At 36.0% G+C, this 19,445-nt stretch overlaps 4 protein-coding genes across 4 annotated transcripts; 1 reads left to right on the forward strand and 3 right to left on the reverse strand. All coding sequences in view use genetic code 12, as the record gives it.

Annotated features, from left to right (window-relative positions):
- Positions 1 to 159: 159 nt before the first annotated feature.
- PVL30_003699 (uncharacterized protein) lies at positions 160 to 2,442 on the reverse strand (the record flags this gene model as incomplete). Its single annotated transcript, XM_001526252.2, has 1 exon — positions 160 to 2,442. The coding sequence occupies one exon, from the start codon at positions 2,440 to 2,442 to the stop codon at positions 160 to 162; it is 2,283 nt and encodes a 760-aa protein (XP_001526302.2).
- A 1,033-nt stretch (positions 2,443 to 3,475) lies between these two features.
- Positions 3,476 to 4,825, forward strand: MCA1 (Ca(2+)-dependent cysteine protease; the record flags this gene model as incomplete). The annotated part of the gene is made up of 1 exon (XM_001526253.1): positions 3,476 to 4,825. The coding sequence occupies one exon, from the start codon at positions 3,476 to 3,478 to the stop codon at positions 4,823 to 4,825; it is 1,350 nt and encodes a 449-aa protein (XP_001526303.2).
- Positions 4,826 to 5,020: 195 nt separating this feature from the next.
- Positions 5,021 to 5,581, reverse strand: RHB1 (GTP-binding protein; the record flags this gene model as incomplete). Its single annotated transcript, XM_001526254.1, has 1 exon — positions 5,021 to 5,581. The coding sequence occupies one exon, from the start codon at positions 5,579 to 5,581 to the stop codon at positions 5,021 to 5,023; it is 561 nt and encodes a 186-aa protein (XP_001526304.1).
- Positions 5,582 to 9,540: 3,959 nt separating this feature from the next.
- PVL30_003702 (uncharacterized protein) lies at positions 9,541 to 11,625 on the reverse strand (the record flags this gene model as incomplete). Its single annotated transcript, XM_001526255.1, has 1 exon — positions 9,541 to 11,625. The coding sequence occupies one exon, from the start codon at positions 11,623 to 11,625 to the stop codon at positions 9,541 to 9,543; it is 2,085 nt and encodes a 694-aa protein (XP_001526305.2).
- Between the last annotated feature and the right edge of the window lie 7,820 nt (positions 11,626 to 19,445).

Genomic DNA, 19,445 nt, shown 5'->3' on the forward strand with positions numbered 1-19,445 from the left:
CATCTGTGATAAATATATACATATATATATGTATATATATATGTATATATGTATATTTGTTTTGAATAAATTAACTTATTTTGTCAATGATTTTGATTCGCCAATTGCTTTGCTATCAACCTCTGCTTTAGTGTTGTTGTACATATTGTAACCAGTATCTTAATCGCTGTTACCATCTTCTTTTACTGCTGGTGCTGGAGCTGCTTCATCTTCATCATCATCATCAAACTCTTCTTCATCTCCAATCTCAAATCTCGAATCTACTTCATCATCTTTTAAAACGTCATTCAACTCATACCCAATCTCCATATCCCCAGTAGACACGTTTCGGTAGTGATGGTAATTACTATTCCTCTTGCGTTTGGCTATATCAACTAGCTTTCGAAAGGCACTGGAGATTCGAGTCACCGCAAGCTGTCTTTTTCTACTGCCCAACATCAACCAAGCCACAATCGACAACAAGATTCCAAAAACAATCATTCCATACCATCTGTGGGGTTCAATATTCCAAATCAGTTCATGGTCTGAAGTATCATGGGTTTCGTAATTGTAATAGTGGTAAGTCTTGGTTGCATCATATGGCTCAAATGGCGGTCTAGCAGCAATATTATTTTGCTCGGCACCAAATTGATACAATGCTTCCGAAGGACTATGGTAGAATCCCGGTCTGTCTATACTTTGCAAATTTGCATCCTTTTGTTGAATAGCAGAGTAGTTATTGAATGCCTGGATGTATTCATCGTTTGCATACAACATTGCTCTACCCAATGCCCATGAAAAAGAATTACCATCTAGTTTCTCAACTAATTGCAATGTCTGGAATTTCTTGTTGCTATTGCTCGTTGGTTCATCAATTCCAAATCGAGGAAACCCTAACCCTAGATGCAAGAAGTTCAAAATCCAAGATGATTTGAAGCACAATTCTGACAATTCATCCTCCGTCAATCGATCTTTTTCATCCTTTTCAAGATTTAATTCAAGTAATGTTGACCATGGCTGAGAACAGACTCTTTCAGTCTTGTTGAATATAGTTTGGTAATCGTATGTATTCTTCTGGTCTTCACTGCTATCACGTTTTGCCTTATCCTTTTGTGACAACAAGCCACCAATTGCATCCCAGTATCCACTCACTCCTATAAAATGATTAACATCAAAGTCAAATGATGGTATCAAATCATTCAATAAGCACTCGCTTACTTCATCGCCCTCATTAAATTGTTTGCAGTTTGCCTTGGGAGCACCTCCGTGGGTCGAGTTGGCCAAGACTGGGAAAATGTTGGTGAGGCAGCTTTCAAAGTTTGACCCACCAATGAAATCGTATGATTTGTCGCCTAATATCTCGCTTCTGGTATACCCCTTTGGTATACACGGATCAGTAATGGGTGCTTTGGTAAAGCCCCAGTAATGGTATTGCGGCTCATTTTCATCAGTTGCAAGCAAGGTATTATGATACCTTGTGCGAGCTTGGAACATTCCAAACCCCAAAAAGGAATCTGAATAAACGCTAAATTCTTCTTGGATTGGTGAGTCATACAATTTTTTTTCAGGGTTATAGACTGGTAGTCGCCGCAACTTCAAGTGATACAAGTTATTCTGGTGCTCTTCAATTTCTGAAGCATTCGGCTGAAATACAACTTGTGTGGACGCACCGCCCATATCTAGTAATCCATAAGTAGTGTGATTCTTTCCATGTTGATGAGATTCGGGATCATTGAATGCTCCAATTAATGAGTTTATACTTAACCAGCCGTACAAGCCTTCATAGTCGCCATCAATAACATTGACATGTGAGGCGCAATCTGGAATGAAGAAATCAGATTGTTTTTCAAAGTAGATGCATATTTCGTTAAGAATTTGTTGTTGCTCAGTTGGCGATAATAATCTCATGCCTGCAGTGGCATGGAGGAAGATGGGTGTTCTATAATGCTGCGATTTGGGGACAATCTTGCTGGCTCTTGAAAGTAGTTTTGACAAGTGGTGCTTACCAATCTTGTGAGGTGCTCTATTGAATGCCGAGATCCCGGGGGTGATTTTTTTGTGCCACCATGATTTAGTATGAATTTTGGGGAAATGTAGTGATTTGTTGTTCTTGTTGCCCATTGACGTGTTTGTCTTGGTTTTAGTCTTTGCTTTTGTCTTGGTTTTATCGAGTACGTCATCATCCTCCGAATCACTTTCATCTTCAGAAGATGATGGTGTATCATCATCATCCTTTTCATTGAGCTCCACGTCTTCGCTTCTCCTAAAGTTAACTTGGTCAAAACTCAAGCCCTTTTCAAATGTCTTTTGTGGATTAAGCCAGTTGTAAACATGGACTCTGGATCCTTTCGATCCGGCATCTATAATGACAAAATAGTCCAATGGGATTCCATCCTTTGAAAAAATTGGTCCGCTCGAACTACCTTTCTTTTTGCTATTCTTCAGCAGTTTCCTCTTTTCCATTAACTGATTAGACATAGGTGTAAAGGTGATAATAAAGCTTATGCCCAAGAGAAATGAAAAGAAGGTGGAAAAAAAAAAAATAGCAAATAGAAGAGATAAAAAGGAAAGATAAAACAGAATAAAAAATTGTTTAATTTGTACAACGGAACGGGAATAATTATAGATCCGAGTGAATCCTTAGTTGTTTTCCATTCATTCTACAACAATTGGAAACACAAAAAATTTAAAAATTTAAAAATAAAACAAAAAAAATAAAAAAGGAAAAAAGGAAAAATAAAATATTAAAAATAGCAGAGTCAAGTATTAGGAGTAGCTCCCTAGATTTGTGGTGATGCTTTCTTGTACAAGTAAATATGCCAATATATGAATACATGAATATACTGCGAGAAGGGGAGAAGGGGCCAAGAGAAGAGGTTATTTTTTGCAAGGACAATAAAGCTAATACGCATAGAAACATCCACTACAAAACCATCATACCAAGAAGAAGATAAGAACTATGAGAACAAATGTGGAATGGTAAATATAGGCTCTCCCTCCCTCTCTCTTTGTGATGAAGATTGAATCTAAACAGTCCTTTCTTTTCGCCTTTCTGCCATTTCAATTACTGTCACAGAGAAATTACAATGTTTGTATAGGCAAGTATTTACTAATCTCATGATCATACAAGTACATAAAGTGAGTTGGTTCAAAGCCCCTTGTATGTGTCTGCATATAAGACCTCACTTTTTCTTTTTGGTGTACAACAAAATAAAAATAAAAAAATAAAAAATAAAATTTTTAAATGTTTTTGCACGAATTTCAAATCTCAAATTCCAAACTCTAAATTTCCCATTGAGATTCATTGAGATTCAACATTTTCCTTTTTTTTTTTTAGATTGAAGATTTAACAACTATCTTTTTCATCAAATAAGACCATTACTTACTCCTTATTTTTTTGTTGCTTACTTTTTTTTTTTAATTTTTTTTCTTTTGGTTTACTCCCTCTTTTCTATTTAACAATTTATCTTTTAGAATAGCTATAAATTCATCTAAGATGTTCCCCGGTCAAGGTAGACACACATATGGCGGCCAACAGCAGCTGCTGCAGCTGCAACAATACAACTATGGACCACCACAAGGGCCACCTCCAAATGGATACGGTCCTCCTCCAGGTCCACCTCCAAATGGATACGGTCCTCCTCCAGGTCCACCACCCCAGAACTCTTGGGGATATGGTAATCCAAGTGGAACACAATCATCGAATCAACAACGCTATCAAGGTCAACAAAGTGGGCAGCAAAACTACAATGGAGGATACCAACGCCCTAGTCAGCCTCCTCCACAACAGTCAGGAAACCAAAGAGGACAACCGGGTCAGAATGGAGAGCCAGATTACGGTCACCAATATGGATCAGGGCAATACTCGCGACCACCTACTAATCAGCAATCTTTTGGTGTAGAGAACTACAATTATCAATATTCTGCGTGTAATGGACGCAAAAAGGCTTTATTGGTGGGTATCAATTATATCGGTACAGCCAATGAGTTGAGAGGACCAATCAATGATGTCAACAACGTTGAACAGTTTTTACTTACCCACGGATTCAAAAGCGACGATATAGTCAAGTTGACAGACGATCAAAGGGTTCAGAGAGCAATCCCCACACGTCAAAATATTTTAGATGCCATCCAGTGGCTTGTCAAGGATGCTCGCCCCAACGATTCCTTGTTTTTCCATTACTCGGGTCATGGTGGCCAAACCGAAGACCAGCCTGATCAATATGGCAATTACGATGAAGATGACGGGTATGACGAAGTGATTTACCCATTGGATTTCCAAACCAATGGTTTCATTGTAGACGACTTGTTGCATGACATGATGGTAAAGACTTTGCCACCAGGTTGCAGAATGACAGCATTATTTGACTCTTGTCATTCAGGTTCAGTGTTGGACTTGCCATATATGTACTCGACAAAAGGTGTGTTGAAAGAACCAAATGTGATGAAAGAAGCCGGTCAAGGATTATTACAAGCTGCAATGTCGTACGCCACTGGTAATAGTGCCGGTATCTTTAAAGGCTTGAGCTCGTCCGTGAAGTCATTTATGAACCAAGGAAGATCATCACAAGCGAATGAGTATAGTAAACAGACCAAGACTGCGGCTTGTGATGCCATCTCGTTAAGTGGTTGTAAAGATGACCAAACAAGTGCAGACTCCAGTATTGGCGGACAAGCAACCGGTGCCATGAGTTATGCATTCCTCACGGTCATGAACCAAAACCCCAATCAATCGTATTTGAGTTTATTGCAAAACATGAGGACTATTTTGCAATCCAAGTATAGTCAGAAGCCGCAATTGACTGCTTCGCATCCTATTGATTGCAACTTGCAATTTATTTTTTAGAGGCATCCGAAACGAATTGTGGACGTGCTCATAGGTATGTTTGCTGGTGGCACTAGATTGATCTTTGTAAAGAATACAAGTACAATGAGGGGCTGAATGGCGTTTTGAGTGATAAATAATTATTTGCGTGCAAAAATACTTTATACATTTCTTTCTTTTCTTTCTTTCTTTCTTTTCTCCGCTTACTTTTAATTTTTATACAATTATACATCGTTCGTATTTGCCTTTTGCTATTACCTGGGGATTATGCATCATTTCGATATCGGTTATTAGAGATTCAAATGTTTGATTGATATTCAAGTTATCCTTTGCTGAGATTTCCATGTATTTACATTTGTATCTCTCAGCTAGTTTTTCTCCTTCTTGTTTGTCAACTTGTCTCTGGTATTCTAAATCGCACTTATTTCCCACAAATATCATGGGAATATCATCACTCCCTATTGAATTTAGTATTTTATTACAAACATGTTGAATTGTCTCAAACGATTGTCTAGATGTAATTGAAAACACCAACACGTATCCATGGACACCAACAATGTGCTTTTCGTTTAGTATGCTATTCTCGTCCTGACCTGCAGTATCGAGAATCTCGATTGCGTAATCTTGGTTTTGGATATTAATATTTTTGCCAAATTGGTTTTCGAGCGTTGGGTAATAACTATCAAGAAAATGGTCTTCAACAAACCGTACAATTAGCGATGATTTCCCAACCGAGCGAGCACCAACAACTGCAAGTTTCCGTGTTTTTAGTGGCATAATACTTTTTTTTCAGCTAGTACTAAATCGGTGGGTATTTATGATTATGGGTGGTGTTTGATATACCTGTTGAAAACAAAGTAATGGTTTGAATTTTGAAAAATAAAGGGAAAGCCCCGGGGGAGGGATGGTGCGGGGGGGGGGGGGGGGGGGGGGGGCAGTGGTAAGTGGTAAAGCAAGAGAGACAAGAACAGGGGATTAAAGTCAAGATGTGGACAGAAGAAAGAGAAAGAAAAAGATTGAGAGAGAGAAAAAAAAAATGTTAAATGGAATTGTATATTGGTTGCAAGAGGATTTTTCAAGAGCAATTTGAATATAAAGTTCAAACAAGTTGTGTTTTTATGGGCAATTTATAGGCTTGCTACTTGTTACTAATAATGCATGGTTGGAGATGCGTGTTTGATGGATTTGATAAATTGCATATGGATCTGAAGGGGGTTAAGGCGGTGATGTACAATGGTTTAAATAAGTGTCAAAATATTTTGTTCTCTCTCCTCAAGTATTCTGTGCCCAAAAAAGAAGAAAGAAAAGAAGAAAGATGGAACGAAAAGAAGAAAGAAAAGAAAAAAGAAAGAAAAGGAATGGCTTGTTTCTTGTGAAATTTGTTTATGTTGAGATTGAGTAACGGCTTTTCTGGTTGCTCCTATTTGAAGTGATTGAAGAAGGAATTTTATTTCTTGACATTTTCCAACAATACTGTGTTTAATAATCTAATACTTCGAATGTGATGACACCGTTTTCTTAAAATGCAAATTATATAAGCAAACAACCATCTAAGCCAAACATGTAATATGCTTATGTTTATATATATATATATATACATATATATATTTGTATTACATTGTAGGTGTTAATATTGTTAGTAAATACAACTGCTACTAACTGTCAAATTGGTTTGAAAAAGTGGGGGGGGGCATATGGAGATCTATGTATGGGCTGTGTGACTATATTATGTACTCGCTATAGTACGAGCTGGTTCTTGAAAGTATCTCAATATCTGTTAGACGAATTACTCTAAAAATTTTATTGGATATTTGTGTTATTTTGCATCAAAGTTGGAAAAATCGAAATGGAAATAAAAGAATACTGTATAGAAATCATTTTGATGTGGCTAATGTGTTGAGTGTTTATTTTATTTTCCCCCCAAACCTTTGCCAAAAAGATTTGAAGCTTTGGACTATGACATTACTTATTCATTATAACTTGTGCAAGGAAGAAAATGTGAATGGAAAATTGTTTGTCACGTGCGATGTATAGTTGCTAAGAAAGAATTTGGTACTAATTAAAAGGGAAAGGTTTATTGATTTTTTGTTTTTCTTTTCAGGTGGCACGAACAACTGATTATAAAAAAAAAAGGATGGGGATCTTGATCTGAAGCTACTCTCTAGTGCAACTTTTAAATAAAGCAGTTTGAACTCAACATTGTATGAGGTTTACGAAAACAAAAAAATTGTGTTGAAAAAGTAGATACTGAAAATGTTAAAAGAAGAGGTTGTTGGGAAGAGGGCGGGGGGGGGGGGGGGGGGGAGAGGGGCGAAGGAGGTGGAAAGAATTTGGAAAGAAATGGGAGACAGAATTCGAGGCAAAAAAAAAATAAATCAACAAACTTTATTACCGACTAGCCGACTTACCAACTTACCGACTTAATGATTAGTCGACTAGCCGACTGCTTTCGATCCATATCAATCCTTATCATTTCAAAATATGTAATTACCCCCTCCTTTACTTCTTGATTATTTTGTTTCTTTTCATCTATACCTTCTTTCCTTTCCATCCGTATTATTATTATGCCCAACCTTCACTACAAACCCTGTTTAAACTTTTTGTTCAATATCCAAAATGGGATAAAAATATCACCGTTTTAGAAGAATAATAAAAAAAAAGGTACATACACACCTCCCCCCCTTCTTCCTCCTTCCCAAAAAAGAGAAGAAAGATAAAGAGAAAGAAAAACAATAAGGTTTATAAAATTGTTTCAATTTTTTCTTTAAATTTTTTTTTTTTTTATTTGGGGGAAGGGGGAAGGGGGAAGGGGAGATGGGTTAGTGGGGGAGGCTGAGGGCGATCCTCTAAAACCTTGAAAAGTTTAGCCACAGGCAATGGAAACAGAGCTAACCACAAATTTACAAACTAACAAACAAAACACACATATGTATGCACACACTTGCATATTTATATACATACATACATACACATGGGGAGAGAGTATTAACCTAAGTACTTTAATTTAAATAGCTCTAAAAACAGTAAAGAGAAGAAAGTGAAAAGAAAGAGAGGAAACTGGCCAATTGACAATGTACAAGAAGAAACAATAGAAAACTCAGCAACAGAATACCTAAACAAAATGGCCCATGTGAAAACAAAGAAAAAAAAGCATCAGCAAAATTGTTAATTATGCAAGAATAAAAAAAGAAAAGGAAGAGTGGGAGGTGGGTGGGGGTGGGTTGGTTGATTTATGAGTTTCTTAACGAGAGTAGCAACGTCGAAAGGAATGTAGTCGCCGCATAAAACGAGATCGACGCAGGCCATTGCTGTTCAGATATGAGCTTAATCTTAACAATCAGCCTGGATCCAGCCTAAGCCCATCCCCTCTTTATGAATCCAACAATTATTGACAGTACACAGTTTATATCTCTCGCTTTTACTGACCATCTGTCCATCATTCATCCTCTATCGCCCTCACCTTATTTTCCATCGTCAATATTCACCACACAAACTCTGAGAAAGAGCAAAAGTCGATCGATTTGGGAAAATACATAATCGTGCTTCATCAATGGTTACAGAATAAAAAAGTTGGAATAAAAAAATTCAAATTAAAAAACAAAAGCAAACAAGAGAAAACAAGAGAAAAAAATGGTACAAGGTTTACATCCTTGAGTCTTTAGACTTTTTGTTCTGTTTTGCTAGGTTTTGCTAGGTTTTGCTATGTTTTAGTCTTTACTTATTCATCATATATTTTGTAATTTAGTTGTTTTACATTTACAAAGACGGCACATAAGCCAGGGTTAAAAAAGAGCAAAGAAGGGCAAAGAAGGGCGAGGGAGGGGTGGAAGGGTGAGTGGGGGTGGTCAAACAATAGAGCAATCGTGTGTGTTGGGGTGCCAATATATACTAACTTCTTTTTATTTATCTATATCTTTATAAGTAACTTTGGTTCTTTTCTAATTTATGCCTCAAAAGTTTAAAGTGTTTGTGTTTAAAATGTTCTTTTTTTTTTTTTTTTACTTAAATACAAAAAAAAAAAAAACAAGGCGACCTTTAGGATTCGAATTATAAACACGCAAGCACAATAATATAACACAAAACCATAAACATAAATATAAATATAAATATAACGGAACTAAGAAAATTTGAAGCTTGACACAATAAAGTATGTATATATTTATTTATTTCAGTCTCAAAGTGAACGTTAGTGGTCAGAGTCAAAATTACCAACAAAAAAAAAATTGGCAAATATATTAACAAAAGCTCAAACAATAACAATAGCATGAACAATAGAGCTTAATTACATAGCATGTTAATTAGGCAATTGGAAAAAGTCAACAACAACATGTGTTTTGTTTTGAAGAAAGACAGCAGAATCAACTTTTGTAGTACTATACAACGTAGAAGATTTGTATTTGTTTGCACTTTATCAAGCATAAAAAATGGAAAAGAAAAAGAACGAGAAGAAGAAGAGGAAGAGTAACTAAAGAGAGAATGGTTCATAAATTGCTTCAAGTGAACACAAATTTTCATTTAATAAACCAAAGCAATTGTTTGGCCATTTACTTTTTTTTTATTTGTTTTTATTTTTTTGAAAGTCTGTGCGTCCTCGGTAAATGAAGTAAAGCATTGGAAAAATAAACTTGGTTGATTTCGTCATAATCATTAAAAGAAAATAGATTTTAAATACTGTAAAACGACTATTAAATGCATTGGGCACACTATTTCTCTCACTGTTAATGCTGCTATTGCTGCTATTGCTGCTGCTGTTGTTGCAGTTGTTGCAGTTGCAGTGGGTGATGCTGAGAATAATAATAATAATGATGATGATTGTTATTACGCATCTCCTGTGGTTCATACATCTTGGGATTCGGGGTGGCTATGGACTGACCATGACGTGGTAAGTGAGGATGCTGTTGCTCTGACAATGGTATTTGAGGTGGCGGCGGCGGCGGCGGTTTCAAAGGCCCCGAAGTAATATTGTAGCGAGTATCCCCATGCGCTTGAGGTTGTGGGATAAATGCAGTTGGTGAAATAACCCCATTGGATGGAACAAGATCACCGCCAACCAAATGAGCTGGTACCGGTTGTAGATGATGAGGATGTAACTTGTTGAAATATGAATTTGTAGAATTATTGGGCCCATTATGCAGATGCTGCTGTTCTTGAGGATGCTCTAAGTTTATATGTGCTTGAAATCTTGGGTTTGCGCCATTAGACTCGTTTCCTAAAAGTCGCAGATCCTGGCGATTTATAGGTTGCTGTTGCTGTTGCTGTTGGTGGTTCTGGTTTTGATGCTCACGATAATTATGGCTGGTTATCGCAATCCCATTGCCAACCCCATATTGTCCATTCTCGTGGTGGCCAACTACAGGTAGATCCAAACTGGTGTCTCTAACCCTCTTTCTTGGCTGAATGCTGGACAAATTCTCATACCCAAGACACACCTTCTTACTTCGTTCACAATTAAAACAGCTGGGTTTTCTCTCGTCGCATTTGATACGTCTTTTGCGACACGTGAGACAACCAGTTCTGGTTCTTCGTTTAATGATTTTGCGCTTGTTTATCAAGGCATTATTTTCATCATACATAACCCCTTTGGAAAGCGGATATGGGTATGGTTCATAATACTGTGGTTGGACATGCTGCGAATTTATAACGTGACCTGCAGGGAAAAATTGTGCTTGTTGTTGTGCTTGTTGTTGTGCTTGCTGTTGTGCTTGTGCGGGATGCTGATAATTTTCGGCAACATAGAAAGGTGCATTTGGGCCTTGAACAACATAAAAACCTCCATTTGACGTGTTAGGTATTTGCTCAGCAAGTATCTGCTGTTGATGGATGGCACTAGAAGAGGCACCAAATGGAATCTCAGTGGTATGAATACGTTGGTTTAAATCAGACAGAGAAGGGCCATGCAGGTGTCGGCGATTATCCCAAGCAAAGTGCCTAGCCAAAGACCCTTGTGGGTCATGTTGCTGGTGCTGTTGCTGCTCCTGGGAAGCATCGACAATACTACTTTTATGGTCATCATACGCTTCTTGACTCATTTGTACTTGGGTTGCGTCTTGTGTCGTCGATTGTGTTTCAGGTATATGTTGCAGTATATGGTGAACGGAACCAGACCTAGGGTAATGCAGTAACAGGTGGAGCAGAGTGTGCAGCTTTTGTTGTTCATAACTAGGTGGCTGCAAGTGTAGTGGCTTGATATTCAGAATGAGCGGTTCAGTAAGACGACGAGAAGGAAGTGGGCCAGGTGGGGGAAGTATATGTTGATGTTGTTGAAGAGGAAGTTGGGGAGGTGCATGTGTATGTGTATGTGTATTAGTATTAGTAGGGTTTGAAATATTTGTACTAGATCGCAGACGGTCCTCAAATGGCAAGATCCTTGGTAACTGAACCATGGAAGCTATGGGAGACTTGGAGTGATTTGGTAAAGATGGTGGGAGCGAATGACTTAGCAGTCGCTTTTTCTCTGTATGCTCAAGTAAATTTGGTCTCGATGGTATTTCAGTATCTGGCTTGGTGAATTTGGCTGCTTGATGTCGAGGCAGATTTAAATACTTGTTTGGACTGTGCAAGTGGTCAGTGTAATTTGTAGAGTTTGTATTATCTGGCATCTGTGGCATTGCACTGAGGCTGGTTGTATTAGAATCTAGCATTGTTTGTTTTGCAACGGTCGATTTGGGTGATTGGTTACTCAACTTTTCGTCGACTTTGTTGCTATTGTCATTGTCCATTGATGTAGTAGCACTGGCACTTGTGTTTGCTGATGAATTATTTGGTAGAAAGAATAGCTTTGTTGAGCTCATAAGCTCCGAGACTGACGGTAATTGGGTCATGATCTTTGTAGCTTATGCATTTGATCAAAATATATGCGTGGAAAAATAAATGTTAAGGAATGAATGGAAACTCAATTTTGCTCTCCAAATAATGCTGGATTCCGTGGTACGCTGTCAAATCAAGAATTAAAAAAAAAGGAAGAAAAAAGGAGGAAACAAAAGAAATCAATAAGTAGTTCTTTTCAAGTTCAAGATTGATACAAAAGAAGTAAAAAATGAATGAATGAAGAACGCCAACCTTAATTTCACTGCCGTCTCGGGGGTGTGTATGCAATGTACAAATATTATTGCAAAAAAAAGGTGTATATATCTTTTTTTTTTGATTTATTTATTTAATTTATGTATCGATGGTGAATACAGTCTTGAACTTAGTTGTGGTAGAAGTGGTTGGTGAATATAAGTTCTATAATGAATCAGAGTATTTGAGGAGCAAGACTAATTTGCAGTGATTTCTGTTAGTTGGTGGGTAAAGAGGCGGAAATGTATCTTTATATGAACATTTCACCACAAATAAACCATTTTGGAAATTAAAGATGTTTCAATTGCAGGTGTTCCAAAGGGAACAATTATAATTGTTTTTATTTATTTTATTATTATAAATAATAAAATAAATAAAACAAAATAAAAAAATAAAATAAAATAAAAGATCAAATGCAGAGTTCTATTTTTTATTTTATTTTTTATTTTTTATTTTATTTTATATTTCTGTTTGGTTCTGCCAGATTATCTCCTAATCTGTAATGATTGCAAAATCACCACAAATAGATTAATTCTAGTAAAAAATGGGGACTAGTTGCCGTTCTTGGTGCGTTTTCCTTGCTGTAGCCTTTGGACCAGTGCTACAAACCACTAATACAAATAGAGTGTTGAGGGCGACACGCCAATTATTTCTTTATGGGTTCTATTCTGATTGTAGTTTTAATTTTAGTTTTAGTTTTAGCTTTAGCTTTAAATTTAGCTTTAGTCTCCAACTTGGTGTTTCTTGTTCTCCTGAATCTGTTATCGAAATAACAAGAACAATAATAGTAATACCAACAAAGATTAAAATAACCATATCAACTTCAAAAGAAGAACGATGTGCTTCTGCAACAAATTTCTCTTTATTTTTTTATTTTTTATTATATATATTTTTTTCGGAATTGGTATTGTCATCATTCCTTCGTTTGCTGCCGTGAGATTTTGATCAGCGGTGTGATGATGTCAAAAACAAAAAGACAAAACAAAAAAGTACAACAACAACAACAACATCAGTAACAACACTCGACTTCTCATGTATGTACCTCTTTTGTTTCGGCGCATATTCAGAGGGATTCACGCTCTATTTTGAATTTGCAAAGAACAAAAAAATTACTAATTGTCTGGATGTATGTGAGTACTTGCCTCAACTGAAGATTGCAAATAGAAATAGTAAGAGAAATACAGCGAAGAAGAATAAGAAAATCTACTTTACCTTTTACCTTTACCTTTTCCTATATTTGTTAATTTTTTATTTTATTTTTTTGACAAGGAGGCTAATGGGATTTGATTGCTCTTGCCAACCGAATTATTCTCAAGGTTCTGCTGCACAAGTAGTTGTGGTTCCTATTTTTCTACATATATACACCAATACCTTTTTGTTGTCGATTTTCTTTTCGTTTCTTTTCTTTTCCTTTTTTTTGTTTTTTAAAACTGACTCACTTACTTATTTATTATTAATATGAACCTGTTTCATTGCAAAAAGGTGTCGACACCCCGTTGTCCATAGATTAATAATAAAAATAAAAAAAAGAGAAAAAACATATTGTATCTGCCCATCATTGTAAATGCTGAATCGACTAAATAAATGTTTGTTGGTCACTGCTGTATTTGAAATAGCACAGGGTACTGCAAGCAAAAAGGTACATATTTCAAATGTGCAAATTCCAAATTGGCTCATGTTTTGTGGAGCAACAGCCACAGCAGGAGAGAGATAAAGCGAGGAAAGCGAGGAAAACGACAAGTGGAACAAAAACTAACAAGTGAAAAGCGAGAGAGTGTACAGACGAAAAGCAAAGTGAAACACCGAGTCTGTATCGGCAGACATATTTTGTCAGAGTAGACAAGAGTTTTTCAACATGTCTCAGACACAGATATTAATGGGCGAAACCCACATTCTGTAGTGTTCTCTTGGGTTTTTTTTCTACTTTGTTCAGTTTTGGTTCAGTTTTGTGGGATTTCCATAAAAGAATGCAAGCTTTGTCGTCGGCAGAAGAAAAAAGAAAATAAAAAAACAGTGATCCAATACCCAGTAGCGTCGACCCATGATTACTTGAGTATTAAATCTTATTGATGGGCAGATTGAAATTAGTAGTTCGTAACCGATTAGTAACCAAATGAGATTTTATTTTCACATTTTATTTTATCTTATTTTTTTTTCAATTTTTTTTTTTGTTTCAACGTAAAAGGGTCTAAGAATATATATTAGACCGCAACCAGAAATGAATTAAATAATGTAGAAGACAGCAATCTAGTAACGTGTGAAAGAAGATGCAACGTCAAGTCGTTAAGTTGCGGAAGCAATACTTTATTAACTATTCTTTCCAACATCTTGATGGAATAGGTTTTAATGCAATACTTGCTTAGAGATTGCGAGAGGAAGAAAACAAAATAATAATAATAATAAAACAAATAAATTAACAGCTTGTCAGCATGATAATGTGTTGATGGTCTAAAATGATGATGGGCTTATGGAAAAGTGAAACACAGCCAGTTGCATATCTTGTGTAAGCTTGATGTGCTATTGATGTACAAAACTACTCTCTTTCTGTCTCTCTTGCCCCTTCCCAACCTACTCCTCCTAATTCTACATTTAATATTTCATATCTTATAGACAATTTTTTTTTTCTTTTCCGCATTACGTGTTCATATTAATTTGCAGCATTTTGTCAAGGAGAAAATACCCAAGCTTTCTTCGCTATACTCAAGTACTGATGGAACATAAAGACCATAGGTTATCAGTCCGGCAAAAAGATTAAACAATTTGGCTAAACTATTTTTAATTTTTCACGTTTCTTTTTTAACTTGCATTTCTTTGGTAGGAGCCTCTATCAGCGAAGATAGCCGACTTTGTAGACCAAAAGAAAAAATTGTTTCTGCACCTTGAAGTAAGGTCTAAAGGCCCAAAGGATCATTTGGAAAACAAATTGTAAAAGAAAAATTTGGAAAAATTTTGGAAAGTGAAAAATTGAATACAGACAAAGTGTTTGTATATGTCTTTGTGTTTTTATGTCTTTGTGTCTTTGTGTGTGACACAAGAACCATCAAGAAACAAAAACAAATTTATTTCTTGTTGTTGCTTGTTGCTTGTCTAAGAAAAAAAAAAAAATCTGGAGACTTTGAAGGATTATATAGATTACTTTGACAATAAAAAAAAAAGGGCATTTTGAACGTCATGATGTCCATGACCACTTTTGTGGTTCAATAGTGAAATATAATATGCTACGATGAACAGTGAACAAATAGCCCTGGCAGCAACAATACTTAGAACCACTACAATAGTATCTAGTGTCTTTTAGCGCTAATCCTTTGTTTAGTATTATATCCGCAACAATAGCCCAAATAAAATAAAAATAAAAAAGAGAAGCAAGGAAGAAGAAAAGAAAAAATTGAAAGGTTCAGTTCTTAGTTTACAGATAAGACAAGGGTATGGTTAGGATCCAGAAGCTAAGGCTTTTTTTTAGATTGTAACATACATCTAACAGAGCCTTCTTACAATACTAATAGGCTAACCTCGTGGTTCTTGAAAAAAAAAAATATTAATTTTTTCCTCCCCTTTTTTTTTTCCTCTTCAAAATGGTAGCAAAAGCAAGAATTTACGAATATCGAAACGAAACGATACCACAAAATATGCAAAATAATGACATGCTATAAATGCTGGATAGCAAAGAGATGAATTATTGGGGGAAGAAACAGGAAAAGCAATGGAAATGTGCATGATATGGCTCATACAGTGTAAGAATGAAGGAAATAAATAATAATAATAATATTAGTAATAGAGAGATAGAAAAAAAAAACCAGGAAATATGCACCGGGTATGCACGGCGAAAGAAAGTATGTTGCTATAAAAGCAAATTAAAAAAAATAAAAGAATAAATGAAATAAAAATAAAAATACAAAATGGAAATAGAACCAGACCCATAAATGGCAAGAGACAATATTTGGGAGGACTGAAATTCAAAAAAAAAATTATCTTGCGTCATGGGGGGAGAAAGGAAAGGGAAGGAAGGGGGGGAGGAGAAGGACAACAAACCGACAATGTAGTCTGGCGATCGCCGAAATTGATCAACTTGTCCAAGGTGGAGGTGCATCTTTCAACATAATAAAAATAAAAATATAAATACTTTTTGCGTGCATATTTGTGATGTTTGTACAATTGCTTAAAAATGCACATACATTTATTACTCTTGAACTTTTCTTTTTCTCTTTGCCAAACATACCCATATAAACATATATATATATATGCACACTCTTTATCATTTCCTTTAGTCGTCAAACGTATGTTAGTTCTGGTTTGATAATTGTGTGTGTGTGTGTGTGTTTTGGTGGTAGTGGGGGGTGGGGGATGGGGAAAGCAATCTCATGGAGAAATAACGTTTTAGTTCCTTCCTTCTTTGCTTTCTTACAAAAGAGGAATAAATTACAAATAAAAAATTGAAAAGCAAAAGCAAAAGAAAATAGAAAGCCAGAAGAGCTAGGAGAGTAGGCGGGGGGGGGGGGGGGGGGGGAAGAAAAAAAGTAAATGGGGGATAGAAGCAAGTGTGGAACTTCCAAGTATCTAATACCTGAAATTTCTTGCTATTTGTAGATGTCTTCACTTAAATTCTATTTTCGATAGTCACACTTGAGGTTCCATTTGCTAAATTGAGAATGGACAGAAATTCACAATATAAAGTAGAGTGAGAATAGCAATGTCCTTATGTTCCAGTTGTTGAAAATTAGAATTAACAAGAATGGAAATAGAAAAAAGGGAATAGGGAAAAAAAAAAGTGGATATTGTTCCTCCCATTGATTCAAGGACACTCGAATGCTTCTTCATTTCAACATCTTTAATTTGATGAGATATGGGAAAGTGGGGTGCAGGATGTAGACTCAAGATTTACACACCGCAGACCGCAGATCGCAGTAAAGAGCAGGCGTTGAACTAGTACTTGTTTTTTTTTGTCGATGACTTTTTGACGATGAGAAAAGGTTGGTTAAAGCTCATAACCAGAAAAAAAAAAGTAAGAACCAGTAATAATTAAAAAACAATGCAAATTAGTAAAGAGAAGTCTTGAGAATTAATTGGAGTGTGGTGTAGTGGGTGGTTGGTGGGGGGGGGGGGGGGGGGGAGAGAGAAGAGGAGCAGGGATGGTCAAGATTCATAACCATTTGTGGTTTAATTTTTATTTACATTTACTTTAACATCTTCGTGACTTTGTTATTGAAACTTGGTGGGTATTTCAGATAGCCACATTGTTTACCTCGAAAAGAAAAATCTTTCTTGCCTTTGACAAAAGAGGGAAACAATAATTGAAAAAGATTAGACTACAAAGAGTACCGGATAGAAGTGGAAGAGTGAATACTTTGTAAAAGAGATTTTAGAATATAGGTAAAAGTTGGTCCTTATTTTTTTCTTTACAGAATCAGAAAACAAAAAAAAAACCTTACACCTCTAAACAACTGAACTCAATCTCAGAATATAGTTAGTAAGATCCCATTATTCGCCTATTGCGGAGATAAAATGAAATAAGCGTTTGCTTAGCAACTATGGTAGATAAGCACAAGGACAAGTGTGCAAGCGAAAGATCTTCGTAAATGCAGCTCTCGTTCTAGTTCTAATTCCATCTCTCGCGCTAGCTCTCAGTCCAACTCTCACTGCAACTCTCGTTCCACTTCCGGTTCCATTTCTCGTTCCAATTCCCGTTCCATTGCCCATTTCACTTCTCGTTCTATTTCTCGTTCCATCTCTAACACAAGCTCTCGTTGTAGCACAAAACTAATAACGCACAATGCAGAGTACCGCATACAGTTACTCTGCTCTGCTCTGCTATTTTCATTCTTCTCTTTACTCAATACACCAATGCATTATGTTATGCAAGAAAAAAACACTGCATACAATGTAACGTTGACGTCACCACATGCATAGCATAATTGTCCAAGCCCAATTTTTTATGTATTTGGTGACAGTTTTCAAAATTAAATTAAAGTTTTGTGGTTTGGCTGCAATTCTTGGTAAACGCTTTGAAGGAAAGAAGAAAAGAAAAAATTTAGGTGCATAGATGACGCGACCATACTGAATGATGACACGAATGGTTGAGGAATCTTTACTTTGCTGCTAAATAATGCTTTAGTTAGTTAATTATTTGAGGGTATTTGAAAGAGAGGTACCTGTATCGAAAAGGTGAAAGGAAGAACTGTGTCTAGTTAATAGCAAGCTCTTGAAAAAAAGAAAAAAAAGGAAATAAGAAAATGAAAAAAGGGAATCTATAACTTGGTTAACGTTTGTTGTTGAGACTTTCTAGAAATGAAAGAACTTGAAGATGAATATGGAAACGATAAACCTAGTTGTAATTACTCTTTAGCCTAGAGTATCATACGCAGAACGCCAAAAGTATGTAATGTGTGCAGCTTATTGTGTAATCTCAATTTGGGAATTGGGGGAGCCTAAATTCTGGAACAAGGAAAGGGGTGGAAAGAGTTCCAAAAAAGACAAAAATAAAATAGAGAAAAACATTTGAAGAGTAAGGTACAACGTGTGTGTGGGGGGGGGGGGGGGGGGGTAGGTGGTGGTAGAAAATTGGGTATGAGAAAAGAAGAAGGGATAATAGGAAAATGGGAAAATAATGGAAGAAAACTTCTACATCCTATTTCAGATGTCTTCGTATGATAACTTCAATGACTAATGGTTGGTTGTTTTTTTTTCTGTTTTATTTTCTTTGTTTTATATATATATATATATATATTTATATATTGGGAAGCAAGTCAAACATTGAGGTATAAAACCGCGGAGTGCCGGTTTCCTCCACTATTGTTATCTTATCTTATCGTTCTTTTTCATTTCGTTTTTTATTTTTATTCTTTCCTTGTCGCTTTTTTGTTTCCACTCACCTAGTGCTTGGTTCTATTTATGGTGGAATTACTTGTACAGTGAAATAGATAGCTTTGATATTTGGGAAAAACCCTAGAATCTCTGTTGCTATGAAAAACTGGAAAGGGAAAAATTTACTAGTTTGTCACTTTATTCAAAAAGAAAGAAAGAAGATGCGAGAGAGAGAGAGAAAGAAAATGGAGAATAATTTGTAATACATTTTTATGAATGGTCCGGGATTTGACTCCTTCTATTTCAGGTTCAGTTACTCTCTTATAAATGACACAAACATCTTGCACCAATCGTACAGGTTAAAACTCACATACTTTTCTCTTTTTGGTCTTAATTCCTTTTCTTCCTCTCTCTTTCCCCCCCCCCCCCCCCCCCCCCCCCCACCCCCAACTCTTAAACGGCACCAGCATTATTCTACTCGATTAGTAAATTTCAGGTGCTCATCTTCATTTGAATATCAATTCCATTTTCATGTTTTGTCTTTATTGTTGGGTATTGCTTAATAATCCTAATCTCATCCAGGCTATGTCGATTTGTATATATACACTTTGGTTTTAAAACAGGTTGCATTTACGACGATGTTTTGAGATCTCGCAACCATCTTTTTTTCAATTATTTATATTTTTTTATTTTTATATTTTTATTTTTATTTTTATTTTTATTTTTTTCAACAAATCATTACAAGTGCCGACTAAAGCAGAACCCCTTAAAACAATTAGAAAGA

This window comes from Lodderomyces elongisporus, chromosome 4 (assembly GCF_030384665.1).
Source record: "Lodderomyces elongisporus chromosome 4, complete sequence".
Taxonomy (NCBI): Eukaryota; Fungi; Ascomycota; class Pichiomycetes; order Serinales; family Debaryomycetaceae; genus Lodderomyces; species Lodderomyces elongisporus.